Consider the following 27,549-nt stretch of genomic DNA (forward strand, 5'->3'; position numbering starts at 1 on the left):
TACACCCCCCATCACCACCGTCACCCTCTTCGCCCCGCACGACAGCCCCCCACCCCTCTCTCCCATTCTGAGGTCTCACAAAGTCGTCAGCTGTCATATCGTCTCTCTGACACACTGGCTGGACTCTCACTTTAATTACGAACCCCTGAGCCTGATTATGGTGCGGGTACATGAGGCCTCTCCAGTAACCAGCGCGTACCAACCAGGGTTCAGTGGTGTGCACGTGACTGGTTGATGGGGTTGATGAACTTTGACCCAGCAGTGACGACAGGTTGATGATTACCCCGTCCACCATCTGATGGTCTCTTACATATTTTCTGTTTTGTTTTTTTGTTTCTGCCTTTTAATTCGCCATCTTTTTTGACATGAATGTCAACTAATAAGCTGCTTCGAATGCAACCTTTGTTTCTTTCGACAGTTAATGAAAAAAAGATAAAACAATTGCACAACAAACTGTACTTTGGCAAGCAGTTGCTTATTATTTTAACACAACTGATGACAAGAGCGCAACAAAAGAGAATAATTTGACCTCTTTTCTGCACAATTGTTACCTTCAATCATGGTATTTATTCACAGCCTCGGTGTTTCCCAGCAATTATCAAATCTTTCACGTGTGTCCTCTCATCAATAAACTTGAGCTGCGTTCTATAAAACTCCTACTTTCATCTGCCTCCAGCCTCTAGCCGTCTGTTGTTGTAAATCATACAACCGTGTTCCATATGGTTGTCATTAATAAAGATGAGGTCACACTTCCAGTCAGACCTCACCCTCCACGCTCACACGCACACTGAAGCTCAAACAACATTTCGTTACACTCGCGCGCACGCTCACGGGTGCGCAGCCACTCGCAGCCACATCGATACTCTGCAGAGAGGGTGGCCTATAGAAAGCTGGAGAGAGGGAGTTAATTAGTGTTTTAGCTGATTGCTAATTGCCACTTTCTTCCGCCTACTTACGAACAACGCGGTGAAGGAGAAGAAGAGAGAGGAAGCAGAGGGATGTTTTTTTTTTACTTCTGCTACTATCAGAAACTTGTTCATTTACTTCTAATTGCTCGTGTCCATCCTATCTTCATCGAGTACGCCCTCGTTTCTCTCCTCTTCTTTTAAGTTGAAACTTTTAGCTGAAACAAGGTTTCAGAATTATTCACCTCATTAATTCCCATAAAAGTTTATGGTTAACTGTAACTCTGTCCAACAGGGATGGCTCTGTAGCACTTTTTCCATGTCTGATACTGATACTGTGTGTCTGCCGATACCAGTTCCAGTCTTATTCCATCTTTTTCTTCCAACAATCAACTAAGATGCTAATAATACATTAGCTTGACACGCGTCAGGACTCCAGATGTCATTTGTCATACTAACCACTGATGACACATCTGTCTTTACAGCATGTGGTGCTAAGTTTGGTATGTATTCACATTATAGATTTTGCTTATGGATCATGGGTAATGTGTAGTTTAATTGAGAGAAGGGTGACATTTTTACAGAAGATCTCTCTTAAGCCATCTACATGAATAAGCACCAGTACAGACCAGTGGAGATTTGAACCAGTGTTCATATAATCACATATTACGTGTGTTACATATCTGCATCAGCCTAAAACCTTATGGTTTGCCCTACATGAGGCAAAATTCCTCTTACTGACATAATAAAATCTTATTCCCAACTGTTCTCAATAACTGTTTTGGACAGACATCGTGAAAAGGTGACAGCGCTTATTATTCTCTATTTCTCCTCATTAAACCAGAAGAAACTGAAATTAGCAGGAGCTTTCAGTGGCTGGAGTCCATTGTGTTTTTGCCAATCAACACTATTCTTGGTGATATGAGATGACATGGGATAGAAGTCAAGAAACAATTTTTCTTGGCCAGCGCTCTCACTGATGGTCCACACTTTGGCTCCGTTTCTTCTGCTCACTCAAAGGAAGCAACCTGACTTCTGCTCAGACGTTGATCAAATTTCTCAAAGCGTAAAAGCTGGGTTAGAGTTACAGTACGAGCCCTCCTCCCGAGCCAGAGAGTTTTATTTGTTTTTCCAATGTGGATTTATGTCATGTTGGAAGGGGAGCGTGCATTTGAGTGCAAAATCTCGGGCAGTTTGAGTAGCAGTGCATGCAGGGACGAGCTGGAGCAGAGAGTTCAAGCATAGTTGAGGATGTTTTAGTGTGTGAGACTTTTGCACAGTTTTCACTTTCTCAGGCTACGTGTCCACAGTGTAGAGCCAAGTCCCAGCTCGCACATTCACAAACACTCATGCACGGGCATACATGATGTCAGACGCACAAAGACATACTTAGAAGCATGCACGCATGCTCTCACACCCTGAAGTCCCAGCTGTAACAAATGGGGACCAGATTGTGTATGACGATGATGATGTAAAAGACCAGGCATGCTGGTCTCCATGGTTGACGAGCTTTGTTGAGTAAATGTTCAGTGTGTGTGTGTGTGGGGGGGGGGTGTCAAACCCTGGTCCACGTGCCATGAGCTATTAAACGGCTCTCGTCGTTTCCCTGTAGGATTCATCATGTGGTGCTGCAGTCAATCAGAAACATGCATGTGTGGGTTGACAGAATAGGTTTACTTCACTGTACCTATTTGTTCATTTCGTGTTTGCTAATGCTTGTTTATGTTTCACAAAGATGATTACGTAATGAAGCTCGTTTGATTTGTGTTTTTCACTTCTGAACAAAAAAACTTTCCTCTGCTCTTTTCATGATGGGCTCGAGCAGCAGCCTCCAGGGCTGAGAAATGAAGCCAATACCTGAGTGCCAAAACTGCAGTTCCTCAAATGGCCACTTGAGGCAACCTTTAGTAAAACTCATAGGCCTTTACACAAAAAATAAAAATTTTTACAACCTTGTTAAAAAACAGCTTTGGTCTTGTTAATTTTGTTTGTACTCCTTCACAGTAACTGTACAAAGATTCATTTTGTTTATAAGGCAACACACAACAATCTCAGCTAACTTGAGTCACTTATATGAACTTCTCAACCATGTTTGTGTTTTTTTTAAAGAATTTTTAATGCTGTTACCTGAAGAATAATGGTTTGCTATGAGGTTAATTGTACTAAACAGAGGTCAAAAAGGCTCCGGTTCTGTTTTGGTCATTGAAATTCTACATTAAGTTATATGGCACTAATTATCAGGGATCTGTGTGAGTCTAAAAATGTGAGTCCACAAACCAAATTCCATCTTTTGACGAATATGTTTTTGTGGCCATCATGTCATGTAAGGTGAAACATATCAGACTGTTACAAATTTGCGCTGTTGCTACAAAACAATGTGCTTTTGTTAAATCCACTGTCTTTCACTTATTGATCCTTTTAGATACTTAAAACCTTTTTGGTATATCTTAAAGACTAAAACTGCATTATAGTGTTTATAAAGTATGGAAATTGTGCCACTCATCATTTTGTTTCTTAGGTCTAGCCACCAGAGTAAAAAGTTTTCTTTCAGTATTACTATAACGTTTGGTAAAACTTAATAAGCAGAGCAGGGCACTAACATTACAGAGCTACATTAGCTGACTGCGTGGCAAATGTGATGTCAAGACATCGGTCTTTGGTGCTAAAGAGAGAGCGGATTGTATGAAGGCTCGAATTCAAACACCTGGTTCTCTGCAAAGTTGTGAAAATGCTGATAAAGTGAGACAAGTATTCTCATAATGCTTGTCTCAGCTTGGCTCCAAAGATACTCTGAGTGACATCTACTTTATCTGTGCATATGTGTGTGTGTTTCCAAGGAGCATGAGTCAGAAGACAAAGGGTGTGTTCAACTGAGAGAGAGTGGAAGGAAATGAGAGGAAGTATTAGGAATGTAGGGGAAAAGGAGAGAGGAATACAGTGTATATATGCTGGATTCATATAGCAAGAGCTGTAAAAAATATACATCAAAAAGTGGTTGTGTTTCACTTTGAGTTACTGCTGTGTCTTTAAAGATAACAAATGACTGAATGAAGGCATGATGAGAAAAATATTTTTAGATATTTCATAAAATATTATGTTAGTGCATCGTGAGATTATTACACGTCATAGACGTCTGTTTTTTTTTCTTCCAATAAGAGCTTTTCTGACCACATTATGTTTAAGTTTACCCTCCAAGGATTCGGACACTCAAGTAAAAGGGACAGTAAATATAGTGCAGTGAAGAGGAGATAAGGGGTGATATGGGATCACCAGTCTACTTCTGTTTTTAAGCTGTGACTTTAAGATCTTCCAGGTTTTTTTCAAAGGTAATGCTCAAAGTACTTTTGAAATTAGTACAGTATGCACTAAGAACGTTGCCAGCATGTTTCATTTTGCCTCTGAGGAATGCTTTTAGGATCTATAGTTGAATCTGTAAATCATCCTTCTAGTGTGCGAGAGGTCTCAGAGAGAGAGATAGTGTTTTTAGTGTGTGTGTGTGTGTGTGTGTGTGTGTGTGTGTGTGGGTGTGTGTGTGAGAAAGAGAGGGAGAAAAAGAGGTTGACAGCAGAGTTGGGGCAGCTGACGAAGTAACGGGGCAGTTGTAGTCACATGGGGAGTAGAGATGGATTTGGGGGGATTTGAGGCTATAAAAGGGTGGGGACAAGGAGGCTTAGGCCAGCTGACACTGTCCACATCACAGATAGATGCACACACACACACTCAAAATAATGACAGTAAAAAATGAGCATGCTGCCTGGCTCCAAACATTAAGAAAACACACATGCACTGTGCACATACACACAACAAACAGCCACACCAGCACGTGCACACTTGAACAGAGGCTACAGTCGACTGTTTAGTTAACTTTGAGGTCTTGGGACACAAGGCAGCATGGGTAAAAGAGTGGAAGGAGGGTGTGGGTGTGTGTTTTGGGAAGGGAGACAGGTGTGGCTCTATCAAGGCAGTTGTGCGACACCAGATACCAACAGTGGAGATAACACTCAACAAGTTGGAGAAAGAGAGGCGAAGTGTGCATCTGTGTAACTCTCTGTGTGCTTGAGAGGAAAGAGAGGCAGAGAGAGATCATGAATATGATGCCAGAAAAAGGGGCAAACATGAACATCAAGCTGTGCATAGGGTCAGTGTGTTAACTGGTGAGCAATGATTTCGTCTCCACTCACGCCGACACAAATCCATGCTGATGAGCAAGGCATCAGCTTGATTGCAGGTTGATTTTTAAAAATTCATATATTCTTTTTACTGAGAATTGTCATCAAAAATCAAAAATCTTTAGGAACTTGTGAACTTTGCATTTATGTCTACTGTTCCATTCTCAGCAACTTGATTTGGTAAGTCATTTAGTTACAGCAGATCAGATAAGATATCAACACAGCGAGTGACGTGTTTTCACATGTCAAAAATGGATCTGTGGTGCAAATGTGGTAAAAAAACCCCAAAAGGTTTAAGCTCCTGATGTGGTCAACACAGAGGAAGAAAGCAGACTCAAAGAATGAAAGAAGAAGAGGACAAGAGAAAGAAAACGTACTGACTCAGAGCGAAAGGCTCAGAATGAGAGAAAGGAAAATCTCCTCTCGCTCTCTCGTTATGACACTTCATTATAACAACGGTCACTTAGTGTGTGTGTTTGAGAAAGATGTCTGCATTTCTGCTTATGCGTCTGCATCTGTGTGTGTGTGCATGTGTGTGTGAGGTGTGAGTAAAATCAGAACAGTGTTGAACTCGTTTGGGTGGACCAAGAATTCACACGAGGTCCAGTTACCGCGCAGGCCCTCCGAGGACACAAACGAGCTGTGTGTGTGTGAAAGACAGATGAGTATGCGAGTGATTAGGTGTGTATATATAGTTGTCTGTGGTTACATAGTGAGAGGTGTGACTTTCTAGAGAGCTGGATAGCTGAGCTAACTGTATATAGTGTGTGTGTGTATCTGCGTTCTTTCCACAAGTGTGTAAGTGTGCGGAAGGGTTCCTGCAATGTCACTATTTAATGACAAGGGACAAGAATACGTGAGTCTGTTTGGTCTATGGGGAAGACCCAGTGGAACACATTTCTACAGCTGTCCCGCTGCTTGCGTCGATGCCAGTGCCATCACTTCCTGTGTGATCTGTATCCTGTTTGATATTTAGTTTCACCTGCTCATCGAAAGACATTAATAGAATTTCTACATTCACCCGTTGGAGGCAAATCGCTGACCATACAGCCAGAAAACAGCTACGTGATGCAGTTTTATTTTCTTACATCTCCACCAAACAGCAAAGGAATTTTCCTGAGTCACATGAACCTTAGTGGGCGTGCCTGACTACCTTTTCTCCCTACTTTACAACATCAGTCCACATTATTTTTGTGTCCTCAGATCAAGTATCCCTGTATCCTCCGTAAAGTTTATCATGTAATGCATTCGCTTTTTTAATCTTTCTTCAGGATCGTCTTTATGTCAGTGAACAGCCGCTGGACTTTCATGCTGACACGTCCCTGCTGCGAAAATGTCACGTTAAATTATTAAGTGACAAAGGTGTAATAATGGTGGTGTTCATTTCATGAAATCACACGTTAGTTAGTGAAGTCTTGCCTGGAAGTTTTGACCATCAAAATCTTAGATTAATGTATCCAGATGTGACAAGCAAGGAGCTGATCTGGCCGAGAAACAGTGCTCGTGTGCTACTTTTCGACTCTAATGGTGACCTGAAAAATGAAGTCCCAAGGTAAGACATCATGGAAACCAAGAGTCAGCTGCAGCTCTTTCTGCAGCCAGAGGAGTCACCCTCTGCTGGCCATTACATTTCTGTGCCAATGCACTTGCACACAGGCTTCACTTTTCAGACCTGTTCACCTGGGTGTAATCACATTTTCATCAACTGGTCCATGTAGTGTTAACTGCACGATTGCACCTCCTGCTGATCCAATTGAGTTCATACTCTCTGTCTTCTAATTTCTGTCATTAATGAAACCTGAGATCCTCCCTGCTTTTCTGTGTTATCATGTAGTGAAGCAGGTTTCCCCGTTATTTCAGATACAGTACATGTTTTTGTAATAGGCTGAAGGATGTGTGACACAGAGATTGATTTTTGTCCAGTGAAAGTAGTTGCAAAACACTTTTTGCAACAAAACAAGAAACGGGCGTAAATCTCAAGGTGATCTTATTTATTTTTCCTTGTAATATTTGGTGACAACTAAAAGAGACACTGTCTCTTCTCTTCTCTGTCAGACAGGTGAAAGAAATTTTAATAAAAGGACACATTTGCTGTTTGTACTTTGTATGTTTGCTATGCCCAACCCATACACTGGTACATGAAGAGAGACCTCTCCTCCCTGGAAGACCACAGTTTAATTCGAACAGTGTTTTCCTCTCTGTTTTCTACTTGTTGCTCAGAGCACGCTGGCAGCTCTTAGATGAATGTGACAGCAGGTACAACAAAGTGATGGAGAGACAGAGAGAGAGGAGCAAAAGTGGGGATAGAAAGAGGCAGCAATGAAAAGGAGGAGAGAAAAAGAAAAGGGCGAATAGCCGAAGGCTAAAGAAAAGCAAAGCGGGTCGAAAGGAGGAAAAAGAAAAGAGAGAAAAATTTGGGAAGGGAGGCAGTCATGGCATGTTTTCAGCTGTTTGCTTGGCCTGGCCTGGGTCACTTGGGCAACACCGATACCGCTGCCAAAGAAAGGAAGACAAGAGAAGAGAGGGAGAGAGGAAAGGAGGGTAGGATGACTGGAAATGGGAGGAGAGGTAGAAAGGGTGGATGCTGAAAACAAACTGTGAGCAAAAGCTGTTTCTGTTTTTGTGAGAACAAACTGAACGTTCCCGCTTTGATTTAATGAGTTGGGGGAAAAAAGAATCCTGCACAGCATCAATGATTCAGATGTTTTAGAATTTAGGAGCTAGAATTTGATCAACTTGAGAATAAATAAAGAGGAAGGTTCACAGACCAGAAGTATATCAGACAGTTCTGAGAGGAGGATGCCTTCAAAATAAAAGTCTTGATTTGAGCTAATGAAGGTTCATTCAAGAACAGTGTAAACTTTGTGGTTTAAAAGAGAGTGATAAGAATACAGTAAAGAAATGAAAGAGAAGTGAATATAAGTAAAAGAAACTTGAGAAATGTACAGACTTATTTAGTTAATGTAAGTATTAACCATTTGAAAATCTACAAAACATGTTTTTACCTGTAATTAAGTTAAACTTATAGTTATGTTGTAAATGGTGCCTGCATATGCACAGAAAGGCTGGAGCAATGTGACAGTGTTTCCTGCAAAAATAAAGGTCACAAAAGTTCAAATTCCTGCTGCAGCGAACATCTGGCTGCTCCTGTTATCACAACTTTTGAAGGTTTTCTATTATTAAAGGATTTTTTAACAAGCAGTGGCAACCTCATTTATCTTACTGTTAGTAATGTACCGCTGCCCATTTATCACAGATTTTTAGAAATACTTTAAAAGCCATGTTTTCAAAGAGCTCTGAGCTGTGCTGCTTGAAAATATGGATGGAAGAAGTGTTCGTGAAGTCAGCAGATAACCGGAAAGGGACTTTGTGGACTGGAGGCGTGAAGGACACAGAGGTGGAGATTGGACGGAGAGCAGCAGGTCTCTCCAAGTGAAAAGCCTTACATCAGAGCAGAGGAATTCCTGCCTTTTCTTCCAGCTTCTTTTGTTACTCTTTAGAAAGAGTTGCCTTAGTCTTCTCGCCGAGTGCTCTGTCACTGCCGGACCTCTAGACAGATAAAAGATGGGGGGAGGGCGGAGGTGATGGGGGAGGAAGGAGATGGGGGAGAATGAGTGAGCAGAAACAGTGAGGGAGAGAAGGGGAGAGAGGATGACAGGAAACCATGTTTTTACAGTACCTTGGGCTGCTTTAAAAACAAAGAACGTGGATGAAAGGATCGGCACAACTCTCTGAGTAGGTCCTCCAACAAAGAAGAGAGCTGCACAAGCCAGAGTTTATTATGAAAAAAATAGTAATGCTGAATAATTATTAGGTGCAATAATTTGAGTAACTACTTATAAAACTGAGATCATTGTGTAAGTTGGCCTTTTATGGATTAATTTGCTTGCATTCTCTCCTCTGCAGCATCTGATGCTTTTATAGTTTTTTATGATCCTGTCTTTCTCGGTTCTAAATGATTTTGTACAATACCTCTTCAGATTCTTGTTGGATTGCTCTTATTGTGTGTGTTTTTGGATATTGTATTTAGTATTTTTAGTATTTATTTATTTATTGTCATTGTCAAGAACAATGAAATTGCGTTTGGGGCTTCCATACAACCCAAAAAAAAGAAGAAAATAATAAATACCCCTTAAAACCCAAGTGTACATATTTAACCCAGTGTGACTCCAATGCAATAAGACAATCCTTAGCAATAATGTTCGTAGAAATTCAGACAAAGACCTGAGAAACATGAGAAACTGTACTTAAGGTGGTACCTCTAGTCGTGCTTTGTTCTGCTGGGTGCTTGTTAGTGCTGATTGGTAGTATTCACAGCGAGCACGCCTGAGAACAAAAGGATTTTATTATTAAAAACTAGCATTCAGGTCGAGTGGACGCCGTAATCTGGAAAGAGAACATTTTATGTCGAGACTATTCACACCTCAGCCTGATGAAAACTTTAGTTTTTCCTGTTTTGCTGTTTTAAAGCCAGTAAAACTCAATAAAGACCAGTGAAGCTTTGCCCCCAGGCTAGTTGTCCACGGTAACTCCGGGATTTAATATGTTTTTCCTAATTGACCATGATTTTGTCTGGTGTAAATAATGCGGGGGCTGTTGGGAGAGTGTGTGTTACAGGCCCGTGGGCACTCGGGGAGACCAGATGATTCTGTGCCAGCTTGTTACAAAGCAACCATCACATTTTCATCCACGTAAGCTACAGTGCTGGGACGCACTTTTCATTTTTGTCTTTTCTTTAATGTTTCTCTAGAACTTTTTGTTTTTCTGGTTTCCTTTCATCTTTGATTTCTTTTGCTTTCTTTCTGCGACTCCCCCTTGAACCTTTTTCCTTCTCTTTGGTTTCTTCTCCTTGTCTTTTCTTATTCCATATGTCAGCTCTTCTTTCCTTTTTTCCTTCTTTACATAATTCCTTCCTTCCTTCCTTCCATTTTCTTCTCTCTCTTCTTCTTGTCTTTCTGTCCTCTCTTCATTTTAATGAAGACTTGGTTGGCTGCAGCAGAGAACAGGTCCAAGTTTCCTTACTGCCCCTGATTACATCAGCACATGCAGTCATGCTCTCTCTCTCTCTCTCTCTCTCTCTCTCTCTCTCTCTCTCACACACACACACACACACACACACACACACACACACACACACACACACACACACACTCTTTTTGGAAAAACAACTCATGACATCACCAGCAGCTGCCCAGCTGCATAAAAGAGTGTGTGTTTGGTGTATGTGCACAACAGTGTGCGTTTCTGTGTGTGTCAGAGGGGTGATACTGTTAGTTGCCTAGGTAACAGAGCAGGATCAGTCAAACAGTGAAGACCAACTCGAACAAAACTTCGAGGAGTTATGCAACACTTTGCAACAGTTTCTAGTCTTCTATCTCGCTCCATCCCTCTATTCCTCTGCATGGTCCCACGCCTCTGCTTTTGCCCCCACAGCTGGAACAGCTGTTTGGCCCATACACCTTTTGTAACTCAATATGGAAGTCAGTGCAGTCGTTTCTATTGGCTTATTAAGGTTTCAGTCAATGAATCCATCCATCTCTTGTGACAGAGGCCTACTGGTCAGCTTCAGCCCTTTTATCCCTTCAAAGTGCTGGTCTTACTGTGGGACAGGAGGAAATTAGACATACATACATAAATTATCAGTTCATTAATTTTAAGAAAAACTATTAGAGTCAGTTAACAGGCTTGTTGGGCAACATTAAGAAGGCTACTCTGTTACTCTATTGCTTTATAACACTGGAAAGATTGACTATTAAAAAACAGATCAATGGGTAAAATGTTGAATAAATCATAAAGATAAGGAGTTTAATTGTATTGCTAGAAGAAATGCCGAATTTGTACTAATCAAAACTGAAAAACGTTGTAAATTACTGAAAAATCCAGTGCCTGCCTCTTCAGCTGTATGTTTGCAAAGTTTAAAAGTTTAAAGCAATACTTTTAAGACACATGTGACAATATGCACGACTAAACATGAGCACTGAGCGCTGAAACGTTAACAAAGCTCACAGAGTTGAAACGTATCTCACCAAACTCCTGCTGCTTTGAATCTTTGGATTTTAATAATGGACTGATATTGATTTAATAATAGCAGGCACATAATAAGGTGTGCTAAAGAAATGTAATAACCGCATTTGAATGAGACTTGGTCAGATATTCACTTGTAATGTCAGAGTAGCTTCGATGAAAGATTGAATCCAGGAGGCCAGTTAGAGGTCAGATACCACCTCCTGCACCAAACTTCAATTTTAAATTTGTGACCTTCATGTCTTTAACTTTATTCTTTTTCCCATCAAACTTCTCCCTGTCTGCTGTTCTATATTGGCTACTGTAGTTTCCTAAGCTACTTTATATACTCTTTAAACCCCTAAAACAACAAGGTGTTAAACTGCACCCCTAACAGACGGCTAATCCAGCAGATCTGATCAAAGGTAGCCAGTTAACCTGAGCTTATCCGCAGCCTAAGGAGATCCGTTTAATGAGCTTACATTAAACCAGCGCCACGTCTCACTGTGCTTCCAATCGGCTCCAATGAAGCCTTAGAGGTTATTTATATTAAGAGATGGAGACTCACTTTCTCTCTCCCGCTCAGACTGTGGCCGTCTTCTCGCCTCAGTTTTTGTCTCTTTATACCTGCTTTCGGTCATTTTGCACCTGTCTGTGTCTCTCTAACTGTCTCCCTCTCAGTTTTAGCTTGTGGTGTGAATTTGTCTTTGTAGAGGAATGAAAGAAATCAGCAACAAAATAAGAAAAGACAAAAGGAGAGAAAAGGCAAATAAGTAACCACAAGAGATATTTGTTTTTTTATTAATCAACTGATAATACAAACTTAACAAGTGATGTTCAGGTAAATTATAAATCGTATGTAGGTCACGCTCAAAGCAAAAGCCAACATTTCTCTGCACATCTTGCAGAATCTCTGCTTCTTTGGTCTCTCCTAGTCTCTGTTTTTCTGACATTACTTTGTTATGACAGGTCTCACAAAGGTTTCCCTCTCTGCATCCCAGGCTGTCTCTCTCCCTCCTCGTCTCTGTTTGTCCCCCTCTTTCTCTGTTGTCACTCCATTTTGACATCGGCATCGTGACTCTGTGCTGATCGGCCTCCCCCTCTCTGCGTTTCTGTCCATTTCTCTGCCTTTGCGTCTCCCTCCTCTTCGCTTGATGTTTTTTAGATGTGACAGAAGTCGTGTGAACCTCTGTATCTCTTTCTATCATTTGTCGTTCTCTCTGCCACGGATGTTTTTTCCATCAGAGGGGTGCTGGAAGTAAAGAAGCTGTACATCTTGGCACAGCAGGCGATGAACATCGTGTACCTGTGAACACAGGACCTCTGGCGTTTCTGTCACATCTCGTCTCTGTTATTCCTTTCTGATGTTTCCCAAATATTTTTTTTTTATTTTATTTTTTTAAGTTTGAAAACTTTCTCCAAACAGGGAACTTCGGGGATCTAGAGAGCTCTCGGGGGATTTTTTTTTTCAAATGAGTCACTTTGCAGGAAATTACCAGAATATATTTGACAAGTTGTTTCGCACGTTCACCGCACTTGCTGCCGGTTTTCAGCCGAGCTGTGGTGGAAACCAGACTGTTTACGCCTTTAGTGGTTGCTAGAGCTGGAAAACAACATTAATAAACCAAGAAGAAATACGTTTTTTCAGGTCATGGCAGCTGTCTCACTTTTTAAGGAGAATTTTCACATTATGATCTGTACATTTATTAACAGAAAGTATTCCTGAGAGACACAGTTTGCAGCTTCATCTTGTCAAACCTTCCTCCAATCTCTGCCTTAATTTAACATTTGCTTCACTAGATCAGGACATTTTATCCACTGAGGACTGACTGAGTTCATACGGATTTACTAAGGCTTTGCTTATCATTTATCATTTATTAATTTGTTGTTTTATTCATTAGAGATTCAGAACAGAATTATAGTTAAATTGTATAGGCCTAGATTTTGAGGGAAATGCAGGGCATAGGTCCTGCTCATAAGACTTGTTCTTGTTTACAAGTTGGCTAACTTAATGCCTACTTTTGTTATTTGTTGAAAATGAAATGAACTGATACAGTCAAGAGTTATAAATTAACTGAAAAATAAATTGAAGGCCACTGTTAGAAACTGAACATATTTATTGATGAAGTGAACAGCTGCACATTTAAAGAGCTTACTTTACCAAACAAAGAGGAAAGGATGTCGGTTTTCATGCCAACGCAGGAGGAATGTTAAATGACAAAAATCGATCTACTAGAGGAACAAATATTCAAACGTAATGCAGATTGCTTGAAAGACTTGCATTATGTTCCATTATAGTTTAAATTGCCAGTGGGTGCCTGACTTTAGCACTTTGGTTTATATAAAACCATCTCCACATTAAAATGTTGCAGACAAAGCCACACATTTGTATATGAAAATTCACCAAAATGAGCAAATGAATTGCTTGGCCTCCAGATTTTTACTGTTTTTGTACATTTGGAAGTTTGCAGGAGGCATTTTACAAAACAATAAAAATAGCAAAACTACCCCAGCCTTTACTACATCGTTAAGATCAAATTAGCTCATTTCTGAGAATGCAAGTTAATAGGATCGGAGAGAGGATAATGTCATTTTTCTCGCTTTAATGTTACCGAGGTAGCACATTTTCAACATCTTTGACTTTTAAAGCCACAGGAGCAAGTGTGACATTTCAGTCACCGTGCAAAGTGCTTTCAGCTACAGCAGCCCCAAAGTGGCCGTGTCTCCACCCCCAGCTGGACAAGACTGGACAGAATGAATCATGGCTGCCGGTTGTAGGTTGACCGCTCTGTTTCAATTAACAGACAGAGAGACATCTTTGTTAAGTGGACGCACTGCAAATACATCAGTGTACTCAGTGCAAGCCCACAATACTTACTGCACGGTTATCCTCATCTCATATTCATTACCCTCGGTCAAAGTATTCTCACTGTAAACAAAGCAAACGTTAAGCGTCTTCCTTCTTCCGTTTTCAGTATTCCAGTAGCAGAGGACATGCGTGTCCCCTCCCACTGCAGGATAGTTTCTTTGATCTCTGTCGTGTTAATGTGGCTGTTATTGTTCTCTTTTTTTTTAGCACAGAGGGACATTCTTGTGTCAGTCATCTTACAGTTTAGTATGCATCACCATACTGAGCATACATATGTTGCTGTGAGTCAGAAATCAGAGGAGAAGCAGCTCTCTGTGCTTTCAGTCTGCTTCCTACGGTGCCGCTCTGGTCATCAGGGAGAGGAGGAGGAGGAGGTGGTGGAGGAGGAGGAAGAGAGCAGTGGAGGAAGGAGTGAGTCATGTTAGTTAGACTTTAATAAAAACAACTGCCAGAGTCCACAGCCTGGATCATGATGATGATGATGATGATGATGAGTGTTCTGGTGTTGAACGAAATGCTGTTGGGTCACTTGGTCACTGTGGAAATTGCGAGCTGAAGTTCACGTCTGTTATGAATTTCACAGCCTCTTACTTTTCATTTCCAATCACCGTCACCCTCTTCCAGAAGTTAATGCTCCGGGGGATGACCCTTGTCGGGGTTTTGTGTTTTATGGCTGCCGGTTTGTGCTGTGCGACACCAGACTAGTAGCTGCAACCTGTGCAGTAAATTGCATCCAGAAAAACAATTGCCAGTTAGTTAATAGAAATGCCCCACAGCAGCACGAGTGGATAGATTTCATTGCTATTTCGAACTCGGTGGCATCATTCAGCTGTTGCTGGCACTGTTGCATGTGTTTCATGATAGGAACTGACCAACCTCCTGACCTGAAACTTTGGAGCTTAGTTCTTTGTGTCTCTGATGTGTTTCGTAGGCTGTAATGCTTGCTCCTTTGTGGTTTGCTCCAGTCTATTTATTTGTGCTCTGTTCATAAATCATAAATGTTTGATTTTTGTCATCTTTGCACTCACGTTTTCCAAAACTTGGGGACATTATCTCATTATGAAATGCATTTCAGTGGTGCTGCCTAGCTGTTGTTGCTGTAAGTGTAACTGGTGTTTCTTTTTACTGCTCTTGTTTCAATTATCCGTGCAGCAATGTGAAAAACGTTACCAGCAAGGCTGGACAACACCGCATGAAAGCACCTGCAGTTTTTAAACCATAGTAAGAAAGCACAACTTCATTATGTCCACACTCGTGAATAGCAATGCTATAAATAAGGACTTTATTGTCTTTCTTCCTGCCCTGTGTTCTGTGTCTAAGAAATGCCCTTAAAACATTATGTAAACACAGAAGGTTTAACAACATTGAACAGATATTACTTCAGCAGCTGCAGCATGTCAAGTCTGGAAAAAGCTTCCAGCCGTTAAAATGTCAAATGATGAAGTTCGTTTTACAAGGGGAAATGCTCAAGTCATATACAAAGACACACACACAAACACATAGTGATGTTTTTGCACCGGCGTAGAACTGACTGCCAACAGAGCTCGCTCTCTGAGGGATGCATAAATTCTATTATGTTGGTGCTGTTTTGGCATTTGTATGTTGCTCACTGTCTACGCTTTTCCTGCAGGGAAATAAGACATTGAGACACGAGAATGAGCATGATAATTAAAACACAAACGGCCCCTTAAAACATGAACATAATCAGCAGCCTTTTCGTGTGTCTCTTCATTTAGCAGCTAAATTAAATTTTTTTAAATATATATATTTTTTTTCAGTCTTCCTGCTTTGTGAGATAACAACTTCCAGATAAGATGGTAAAATCTGTGTGTACAGTTTAAAGTTTAAAGCTCCATAAGTTTAGATTACACAAAGTCTGCACATGAACTTTGGTTAATGTTGGGAGAAATAAGGTCAGGATATCATCTTTCTATCATCTTTTCTGTTCTTATGTTTGTTCTTTGTTCATATGTAGCACACAGCAGGCGAGAGCCAGTTCACTTCTCACACACTGTCACTATTGGAGATACTCTGTGTGAATATTTTTGTAATGGGACTAAGCAGGTCTTTGTTGGTGCAGCACAGCTGTACGGCAGCTTCAATATGATCTCCAGTGACAGAATGGCCTTTTCTGCTACAGTCTCACACACACACACACACATGCATGTACCCATATTTACAATCTACACATAAAGACAAACCCACACTCGCACACTCATGCCAAGACAATGGCCTGCTAATCCTTGCTTCTGATTGGACGGGTCCAGATTACCCAGAGGGCACCAGCTGTCAGGGAGAGACGAGGCCCAGTTTCCTCAGTATCGTCACACACGTACACACACAGACACACACTCCGATGGTCATGCCGCTCCGCTCACTGATACTCACTAAAAAGCAGAAAGAAATGTTCACCAACACAACGGTAGCGCGAGGCTACAACTGAGAACTGCCAATGTTTAGCTTGATTTGTTGGCCTGTCGTCACGCTCAAACTGAAGCGTTCAGCTGCTGTCATCAGAGGCTGTTTGTCACTGCTGTCACCAAACTGTAAAAATAGGAATGGGAAGTAATACCGCTGTAAAGCTAACAGGCATTGCAAAGGTTCGGCAAGGCCAGGTAGCCAAATTCTGCAAATGCGTAATGTGCTGTGTGTTTTATTTTTAGTGTCAGTTGTCACAACCTCTTCATTCTGCATGTGCAGCTCTTCATCTGAGGGCTGTCCACTAATTAACATATTCACCCTTTAGAAATGTTTCCTTGTGCAGAATTTTACAAACAAAATCCTAAAAGCACTGAAACAGTCTCTCTTGGCTAAAGAAGCTCTTGTTCGGCTTCTGCAATATGTCATCAGTTCCCAACACCCTTGCACAAATATAGCAGTTTAAAACCCACAATCCCTCCTCTCCAGTGCTGCCACACAGGGCCAAGCTGGGCCAAACCGAGACGGTCCAACAATGCAGGGAGAGGCAAGGGACAGGAAGAGCTAAATGACACGCTGCTGGGCCGAGATAAGAGCAGATCCTACTAAGTACTGGACTCAAGGGGGAGGGGGAAAGAGAGAGATGAGAGAGGGTGAAGAAATAGGGATAGAGAAAGGGAGATATAGTGAGGGATGGAGGAAGAGAGTGAGGAAGAAAGTGTGTGTGAGGACAAAAAAAGTAGAAAAAAGAGGAGAGAGTGATAGTAAATGATAGAAAGAAAGAGATTTAGTTTCAGTGCGTTGTTAAAGTGCAGCCGGTCTGAGAGGCTTTGCATTGGCCTAAATTCTCCTCTGTGTCTGTCTGCCCTTCTCTCTGCATACAGCGTGTATTATAGCAATTGTATGCATTTTCATTAGGCAGAAACCTATCTGATTTTCATTGTTCTGCTCCTCCAGCACATTGCTATGAGGTCATCTTGTGCCCCGTGGAGCTTGAGTTCCAGTTTAATAAAAGTTTTTGCTTGCATTATTTTATCAGATTTCATTACAAAAAAGAAGAAAAAGTCATATAGAATTTGTGTTTTTTGTCCGGTCTTATTAATCATCATAATCTTACGCATTGACTCCTCTTTTATTACATCAAGAAACAATACAGTGAAGAGGTAATTCAGTACAGGCTTTTCAATTTAATTTACACTTTAAAATTGCATTACGGTAATAATGTCCATGACATTAATCCTGAACTGATGTGCTTTGCGATTCTGTCAAAAGCCATATAAGTGGGTTTTTTTGTATATTATTACAATTTCTGCAGCTAATCTTTAGCAGATGCAAACGTCATTAAACTGAAGCTAAAAGCTGCATTTTGATTTTCTTCTCCTGCTGAAGTAGTGGAGGGCGAATCCCCCGTGCATCCACAGCTCTGCGTGATGTACTTTGTCCAGCTTATTTGGAGCCGATGCTCAGTTTTAATGCACACACACACATGTGGTGTACACACTGAAGCAGAAGCTTGGAAATTATTACAGCATGTTTGATTTTTTTTCTTGTGCCCTGGGGATTAATTTCCTGATTGGACGAAATCCTGGAAACAGACATAAACTGAGCGATGCCGATATGTTCAGAAGAAGGAGAGAGGAAATATGAACCCTGATGCTTTCTGTGAGGTGAAGAATATCATGTTTTACTAGCTTTCGTGGACACTGCGGCTAATTAGCTTTGACTCCGAACAGCTTTCTCTCTCCCTGGCAAATATACAAACGCACGATGTATTAAATCAATACTTTCATTTGTTATTTGTGTAATTACAAGTTTGTAATTAGGTTTTCTGTTGTGTTTTTTAACAGCACCTATACAAAGTTCATTTTTCTCCACTTCGATCTTTTGTTCTATTTCTTGATAGTTGGTGTTTTCACCCCCTCTCTCTCTTTGTTGCTATTTCCCGCTGCTGCAGTGTTATTTCCCAGTGGGGATCATTACAGTTTCCTGCGATCTTTACTTATCTCACAGTTGTTATTTTTTGAATAGAAGCATGTGCCATGGCTGGTTTTATTTCTATTCAGCAGCATAAAGAAGATGAAAACAGAAAATTCTGAACGTTCAAGTTAAACTGAGAGAGCTGCGTTACATCAAACCTCTACCTGCTCTCTGTGCTTTCCCACCAAGCTGCAGAAACCTCTCTGAAATGCTGAGAAAAAAGCTGGGATACAGTCAGTCATAATTTCAAAAAGATCTTGTAAATATAGGAATCACATTGATAGAAATAACTGCTGACTAAATTATAAGGATTGCCGTCTTCTTCTGCATGTTTCTTGCAGTAGCGCTCAGCTGTGGTGTGCTGCTGCCACCCTGCTTTACAGGCTTGCACAGCACGCTGATTAATAAAAGTACTCAAGAGATTAAAAGTACTCATCTGAATGGTTTCATATCGTGACAAGTGATGATTATTATTTATCTTTGCTTGAAATGATGATCACGATACCACTAGCCACCAGTTTAAGCTCACACACTGACCCATCCGTGTGTGTGTTTGTGTGTGTTTGTGTAGGCACAACAGAGCGTGTGTGTCTGATCCAGGGGACTGTGGAGGCACTGAATGGTGTCCATGACTTCATCGCTGAGAAGGTGAGGGAGATGCCTCAGAGCACCCAGAAGACAGAGCCGGTGAGCATCCTGCAGCCGCAGACCACCGTCAACCCGGACCGAGTCAAACAGGTCAGTCTCATTATAGGATGCAAGGAAAGCCAATAAAATACTAATGTTCATGAATTCTTGTTTTCTTTTAAATAACTGTTTATTAGCTGTGTTTGTGTGAGAGGCGGCTGGGTGTGTAAGGTAGGGAGGAGACGAACTGGTTTCCTTGGTTTTCTCTGGAATGGCGAACTGTGTGTGTGCTTGTTTCTGTGTATGGGCTATGATTTTCTGCCTGAGTAAAGTTGAATGAGGCACAACATGAGGGAAAACAATGATGGCAAAACAGATATGTACACACACAAGGGAGGACGAGAGAGAGCGAGGGAGTAGAGAAAGTAATATTAGAAGGAAATATTTATAAAAAGGTGGAAAGATCAAAAAGAGAGTGAATTAGATGAGATTCGTTGTAATATGCGAACATAAAACAGGCTGCAGTTTATGGGACATGAACACGAACACGTGACATCAACTGCAGGCCTGCCCACCACGCACACACACACACACACACACACACATGCTGACTGTGCCAAATCCCTAAATAATCATCCCAACAGGAAATGACTTCCCACTAAGGGAGGAAGTGTGAGCAAGTGTCCAGATCACTCTCTCTCTCTCTCTCTCTCTCTCTCTCTCTCTCTCTCTCTCTCTCTCTCTCTCTCTCTCTCTCTCTCTCTCTCACACACACACACACACACACACACACACACACACACACACACACACACACACACACACACACACACACACACACACACACACACACAGTGTGGGCATGACTTATAGCTAATCTTACTGAGTTATTTCGGGTTCTTATCTCTAACTGTGTGTGTTGTTATATTTTCATAATATTAATTGGCAAAAGAAAAAAAAGTAGTGGGTGCAATCTTTAAATCTAGATGTTCCCAGTTTGACACAGGTATATACAACCAAGCACCTAGCTATGCATTCTACATTTAGGAACATGTGTGAAAGAATGGGTCATTCTAATGAGCTCACTGAATTTACAACAGGCAATTTAAAAGGAAGCCACCTTGAAGCAATCAGTGTGAAATCAGTGTGAAATTCCTTCCCACCTAAATATTCTGTGATTATTGTATGTGGTGTTACTGCAAAGTGGAAGCATATATGAGCCACAGCAACTCGGCCACAAAGTGGTAAACCACTTAAGGTTACAGAGTGGATTGACCAAGTGCAGAAACGTCACCAGCGCTCTGCTGAATCTGCAACCTCAGAGCTCCAAATCTCCTCTGGCATTAACATCAGCACAAAAACTGTGCGCCAGGAGCTTCGTGGGTTTCCATGACCAAGCAGCTTCTCTAGGTGTAATGCGTAGGTAGCTCACTGTTTCTGTCCATACAGATTTTAAACCCCTGGACTTTGGTAGTGGTAGAAATATTGCATTCGGTGGTACAGGAATGCATCAAAGGCTTTAACTTAATTTGTGACATTAGGAAGAAACTGTCCATCCACCGAGATCCAGATATGAGAAGACATTTCTAATATAACTTTTGATCACAGTGCATCAGTGTTCATCAAACACATTGCGGCTGATTATTAGGTTAGTGCATTAAAAGCAGGACTGTGGTTTTAGCACATACACCGCTGTTATCGCCCCACACTATATTGTCTGGAGCAGCACTCAAAAGTCAGAAGCAGCACAAGTGTCACCATTTCACTAAGTTGTTGTTTGCCCAGAAACTCTGAGTTCAGTGCTTCGCACAGACTCAGTCCACTGCTGATCGCACAACTAAATGTGAGTGCCAATACCAGCTGTGTAATGGAGGACAATTAGGGTGGCCACATTGATTATGATCCCAATCTGTTTAAGTGATTATCATCATTCTCTCTTCATGATTGGTCTCATTGATTAGTCAAGTCTGGCATTGTTTCCATCTATTGACTCTTCAGGCTTGCCAGACAGTGCATTCAGCCATGCCTGTTGGCACTCACACACACACACACACACACACACACACACACAATGCACTAGACACTAAAAAGTGTAAACTATACTTAAAAGGCTGTTAAAGCAACCACACATTTAAAAAAATAATCTAAATGTATTATGTGTGCTGCAGAGTGAAAAACTATTTTTATGCCAGAATTTTCTATTTTTCTTCTTCTTCTGCTCTCAGTCCGGGTGTTGCATTAGAGTTGCGTACATTTTCCCTCGTTGTTTGCGATTTCTCATCCTCTGTCATGAGCAGAATTTGGGGGCTGGGGAGGGGAAGGAGCGCTACGCCTTTATAGTTTTGAATAATTACAGTTATCAGACTTTTATACACACAGACACACAACAAAGCCCTCAGAGATGGTGTTTTCGCAGAGTGCACAATTCTGAGGTGCCGTTATAAAGAGAGTTTTATGCATAATTAATCAATTCTGGGTACACACACACTCATACAGAGAATTCTCGAGCCCACACATACCCAGCAGAGTTGAACTCAAACGGGCAAATTGTTCAAAAAGGCTGCTGCGTTTTAAAAGCTGCTGCATGCAGATAACGATGCTGAAGCGCATTAGCACATCTGGTGTTTTGTTTCCCTGTGTCTGAAAAGTTAATTTCATCATTTTAATATATGTAGTACTGGAAAGGCATATTATATGTCGAAAAGTATGCGACACCCATGGGTCATGGTACCTATCTCCTTCCATCCCATTCAGTTAGGAGAGCATAAGTGAGTGAGCCACTGAAGCTGGCCGATAAGACTTGGCTTGTAGTCGGTGCAGCAGTTCAGGAAACTGACAGATGGTCTTACGGCCTGTTAAGTTTTTCCACACCAAACTCAGGTTTCCGTGGCCAGGCAACCATTGCAGGCTCCAGGGAAGTTATTGGGTGAGAAATGGCAAATTATAATTTCTCCACTTCAGTTTTTGCACAGATTGTAGGCGGTTTTGTTACTATTGGACTGACCAAGGTTAGCTGCTTCCAGTTTCCAATCTGAATTATTTATTTAACTCAAGTGTCCTTCTTTCCCTCCGTATACAGTTAGTGTATATGTCCAATTTGCCGCTTGTGCATCATGAGCCTGAGCCGGAGGCTGACCGACAGCTGGATAATGCTATTTTGGATGATACGAGCAGCCAAAGGGAGACAGGCAGGCTAATAGCTGTTGATATTTAGATACTTATAATAGATGATGAATCCCCTGTTGCTCTTTAGGCTATTTATACCATGTTAGAGAGGCAGTCAAATGGACTTGGGCAGCATTTGACAATGCACAGATAAAAGACATGTTCTCACACATAGAAGGAGAACACCCTCACTAAAATAGCCTCTTCGGCCATGCCGGATACTCACTGTAAATAAAGAAAAAGTTGAGAAAACTCATAACTTGTAAGCAACTTGGTTGATTGGCTGTTTCAGTTTTCTCAACTTTTGCTTTTGTTTGCGCTACGATTTAGTTCTGGTAATTACAATTTTCTTGTTCAACTAATTACAATATTTCTGTGAGGTTAATAAAACTTTTGTTTTGGCACAGTCCTTTTTCACCAGACTCCCTTCCTGACACAAATCTCCCATTTACCCAGGATTGGCAGCAGCAGTGGGATTACACTAGCTTGTGATCCCCACGGCACAATGTTGGGGTTTGTGTTTCCTCCTGTCTGCAAACTGGAGATCTTTTGTGTGTTAGGCAAACACGCTAACTCCTACGCTATTGTAATTTTGCACATTTTTCACATTAACCCCTCAGGGATATCTGGTATGTTTTTGTTGCTATCCTATAACACTATAATAAAAATGAAGAGGACACACAAGGTCATCTAAAACATTATGTGTTTCTATAATGTAAGCGTAAAAACATTTGTCTAACAAGCAAAAGGTTTCTTGTTCTACTTCGTGACTTCCAGGTACGATCACAAGCTAGTGTAGTATCACTTAAGTCCAGATAATTGGGAGGATTACATGTGGTGTAAAAATCATCAAACAAAAGTTGAACAGTGTATCTTAGTTTCTGTCTTTAAAACTGAAAAAATCAAAGAAAAATACTCATAAATGTAACATGGAAGATAGTTTGTCAGCGATGAGTAACCAAACACACTACAATACACAGCCATACATAAATACACACAAATGCAATGTTGTCCTTAGTAAGATGAGAACTCTTGGTAGATCCTCACAGCATTTTAAAAGCGTGGCTGTCATTGTGCAAACGCTTGTCCGACCCATTGTAGACAAACTCACTTTGACCTGCTGAATGGATCTCATTTACAAACACACTCACACACATGTGCCTCTGAAGGATGACTTGGCGCCCCGTGTAGTGCGGCTGCCGATTGTGTCGACTATTCTGGTTTTGGATAAAATGTTCTCTCCTCCTTCTTCTTGTCGAGGCCGCGGCTGTTGTAGCATTTGCTGTTGGCATTTAGTGTTTGACCCCATAGGACTAGCTGGCACAGAAAAAAGAGGGGAGCAGCGTGAGAATTTGAGATATCCGAAGGGTGTCTGTGGGAGGAAAGGAGGAAAAATGTCGGAACAAAAGACTGGGTCAAAGAGGGAAAACAAAAAAGTGTGAAAGGAGATGACATAAAGATAGATCGAGAAAGGGAGAAGACAAACAGAGCCAAAAGTGCTAGCCTGACTGGCCGAGTGGGTGACTGAAAGCTGGAAGCAGATCTGAACTCTTGTTAGCCGACAGCTGCAGAGTGGCAGAGAGCTTCAGTGGAATAAGCAGCTGCTGATAGAAAGAAAAACAGCAACAAGAACACCGACAGACAGCACGCCGCACTTCAAGGCCGCATAACGGGACGACAGACCGGGGAGGAAGTGATTTATGAGCTGGGTGAATTCTTTTAATGAGGTCTGAAGTGATGTACAGATGAAGAGAATTTATTGAAGGATTTCATTACCTTTATTATTCATTGCTTGCCTTTGTTTACACCTCCAACTGCACTCTTGTAAAACACCACCATGCCCCTCTTCACACTGTGGCACGTGCTAATGTTACGATGGACAGTGTTGATCCATCTTTAAATAGTCATAGATTGTGAGTGCTCTCAAAATTCACTCATATATGTTGATGCACAAATATTAAACAAGTTTTTTTTTCTTTAACTTTAACCTACATTAGAAAATGTATCTCATTAGATAAAGTTGGAGTTTCATAGATTACATAGATTACGTTGATCCATTAAGTAAAATAAAGGAAGTTTCTCCTATTTTAAAAGCAAAAGTTTAAGTTATAAGCAACTATTTCCTCCCAGTACAACACAGTTAGGAGATTAGCTCCTCTGCCTTAATGTGCTGTATCTCCAATCACACTTCCACACTTCCACTTGCTATTTTCATTGCATAAAGTGCACTAACTGTGAAAAGTATAGCTACATGAAGTGCATCCAGATGTGTGTGCACATAATTCCCAAACAGTTAAGTGTTTGTGAATTATACACTTCTCACCCTGTGTGGTTTCTGTGCAGAAGGGGGGTTAGCATCAATCAGTTTTTAAGCTAGTAGGAGGAAGCCATGCTTTTAGCTAGCATTCTGTCACTGCTAGACACGCGTTGGTGACGATGGCAGAATTACATCAGGGATTAAATCTACTGTAAGAGTGTTGAAGGACTGTTTGGTGTTCATGTTTATATTTTGAATGAAGATGAATTGCTCAGACGCTCGACAAGTTGTCATGTTGTGAAACTAAAGTAGCTAGCTAGCATCACAGCTACAGTCGAATGCTGCAGTGGTCATTACTAGTAAACACAGTTTACTGTCTTAGATTTAAAACATCATTACTCTGTCAAAATTCACCCACCACACTACCAAGTAGGTATATTGTATATAGTCTACCACATGGAAGAGTATTAATTGAAGTATCTGAACTGAGACACAGTACTGGTTAGGTAGCTTAATTTATCCACTTGATTAATTTAATCATTCTTTTGTATCGAAATGCATAATCTTCTGTTTTATGCAACTGTAACTTTAGTGTTAGACTTACAGCTGTAAGATGGATGGGCTTAGATCACAGTGATCTAAATGAAAGGCCATATGCATGTGTCCTCTCGCTGCTACAAGGACAGTTCATCTGTGAAAGATCATAAGGACAGTGTGTGATAATCTGTGGAGGGATATTGCCCAGAAGGAAAATACGATCCAAGCATTATATAAACGCTGAGATCCACTGAGCATTTATGTAATGTGCCCTCCAAGCAGAGTAGAAAGTAATATCATAACAACTACAGGTCTGTGGAGTCTGCAAGGGATTAGAATTTACCCATCCACCCACCCATCCATCCATTTTCTTAATCACATATCCAGTTAAGAGTTGAAGCAAGCCATGATAAATACTTTATTTATGACCCATTTAAAAGAATCACTATTGCCATCCCCACTTACACATGTTGGTCACTTTTAGGCAGGTAGATTTGTGAAGGTGGCAACACAGCTCGGGTGTTTTTGTGCTATTTGCTCCTCTCACTATGTGGTTCTAACAGTCTCTCACATTCTGTCGTTTTGCTAAAATTATAACTTGTGGGAGATGACGTTTTAGATTACCAGCAGTTACCTCCTCTTTTTATGTGCATTATTGATTCACTCTTCACACAAAAGCCTTCCTATGCAGACGAATGTAAACATCAGTGATTGTTTAAAGGCAAAGCACCCTGGAGACTCCCCAGACTGCGTTTGTGGGCGATGTAGTAAAGCACCACCTACTTCATATGGCCAGTAAAGCATGCCCTCTCCCCTGTTACTGTTGCATTATGCTGTTTAGATATAAGCAGCCGTTTCGGAGCTGTGTCCCCTGTGAGATCATCTGCAAATGGTCTGTGGTTTTGTTGTGGTATTTTTCTGGGGCTATTTTCAGACCAAGCTGGCCTTTATTCAGACTGAAAATAGCAGTAGCCTTTTAACATTGTTATGCTGTAATAACAGCAGCGCTAAAGAGTGAACAGACACACACGCACATGCCTCTACTCGCATCAGCTCCAGTATTTCCAAGCAGCCACTTTGTTTGGTCATTTCCTGTGACCTCTCACCTCCTTTGCAAACACCTGTTTCCTACTTCCTGTTATTGCAGGCCTGCACAGGAAGTGTGCCGTGAATGCGAGGAAAACATGGAAGGCCCCTGGCTCACTTTGAGTCAGATGATAGAGGTGGAGTGTAAGACTCGCAGCTTAGTTGGCAAGAAAGGAATAAGTCAGCTTCAGCCAAACGATGAGTCAAACACACCAGCAGTTAGGAAAAGTTCTGTGTTGTTGCTGCTGATCAGTGAATGAATGCACCCGGGATTTTGGCATTATAGGATCAGCTGATCATTTCATCACAAAAAGCTGACCTCTGTTGGCTACCATGAATGACAAAAGCATTGTGATCATAAAGTGGTGTAAACAGACTCCTGCTCCACAAGATCACATTCTTATTTTATCAATTAACTTTTTATAAGATTCATTTTTAGCCCTTAAGGTTTTGCCTGAATCTATTGTTAATTCCTCTGGTAACAAACCAAATGGTTTCCTTTTTGTGTACTTCTACAGGAATTGTTTAGCTCAACTCGACCAGTTGGTGGAACCCAACCCAGTATTTTGTACCTTGGAGGACGTGATTTACCTCATCAGCCTTTTCCTCATGGTTATCAGTAACTGCCCCACCCCTGAAAATAATTTGTGCAAGCTGCTGTTACTGTTTATAGGTGCATTTCAAAGTTAAGCAGCCTGTAGTGGCTGTGTGAATAAGTGCATATAAATATGTGCTGCTTCCATTACATTTAGATGTGTTTAACATTGTAAAAGGTTCTATTTTTAACCAAACTATGACTTTGTGCTTAAACAAAGACAAAAAGAGAAAACAAAGAGAAGCAAATTCAAGATTTATGGTTAAAAGTTGCTCGTGTTAAACAGACTTTTTCATCGGTTACTTCAGATGTCAGGAACAAACCACTTGGCGAGGTGAGTTGGTTCCTAGGTTTCATTTCAGAGATGTTTAAATCCAGGCTCCCAAAACCCTCCACTGCAGTAAGATCGGGATCGATGTAGGTGTTCCAGATAAGAGGCAGTCGATGTATTCATGTAGGCTGTTAATATATAAAAAATATCTGTCATTGCTTTAGTTTAGGGCTAAATTCAGTCAAAATTCAAGGTGCAGATGTTTTACACAGGATTTTACACTCTGCGATTTGCTTTCTTACATAACATTTTATCCATTTTTTTTCTCCCGTCAGTCCTGTAATCTGCAACGTCTGCCTCGCTGCCGAGTCAGCGCGATTACAGGCGCACTCTCTATTTTTCTGTCTCCCTTATCTGCTCCAAAGACAGATGATTGTCTGCGTTTTATTATCTCAGCCCGAAATTCACATTGTACTTCAGGGTGTAGACCACGCACACACGCAGAGAATTATCAAGTTAGGGTGTGATCTCATTCATTCCTCAGACATATGTGTGTGAATTGATTAAAAAAAGAAAGATGAAGCTTTTTAATAGGTGTGATGTGCTTGCAAAGGAAATATCTCACACATGGAGAAAAGAAGAGAAGGAGGCTTCGTAATGAGTTTGATCT

The 27,549-nt window shown here is 41.1% G+C and overlaps 1 protein-coding gene across 2 annotated transcripts in view; it reads left to right on the top strand.

Moving 5' to 3' along the window:
- The window catches only part of nova2 (NOVA alternative splicing regulator 2), a 94,041-nt gene that overhangs the window by 38,318 nt on the left and 28,174 nt on the right, over nucleotides 1–27,549 (top strand). For both annotated transcript variants that reach the window (XM_024804839.2, XM_023154401.3), the window contains one exon: nucleotides 18,913–19,079. In XM_024804839.2, coding sequence (XP_024660607.1) covers nucleotides 18,913–19,079 — 167 coding nt within the window. The remainder of the gene's footprint in view (nucleotides 1–18,912; nucleotides 19,080–27,549) is intronic.

Source organism: Maylandia zebra, linkage group LG14 (assembly GCF_041146795.1).
Source record: "Maylandia zebra isolate NMK-2024a linkage group LG14, Mzebra_GT3a, whole genome shotgun sequence".
Lineage (NCBI taxonomy): Eukaryota > Metazoa > Chordata > Actinopteri > Cichliformes > Cichlidae > Maylandia > Maylandia zebra.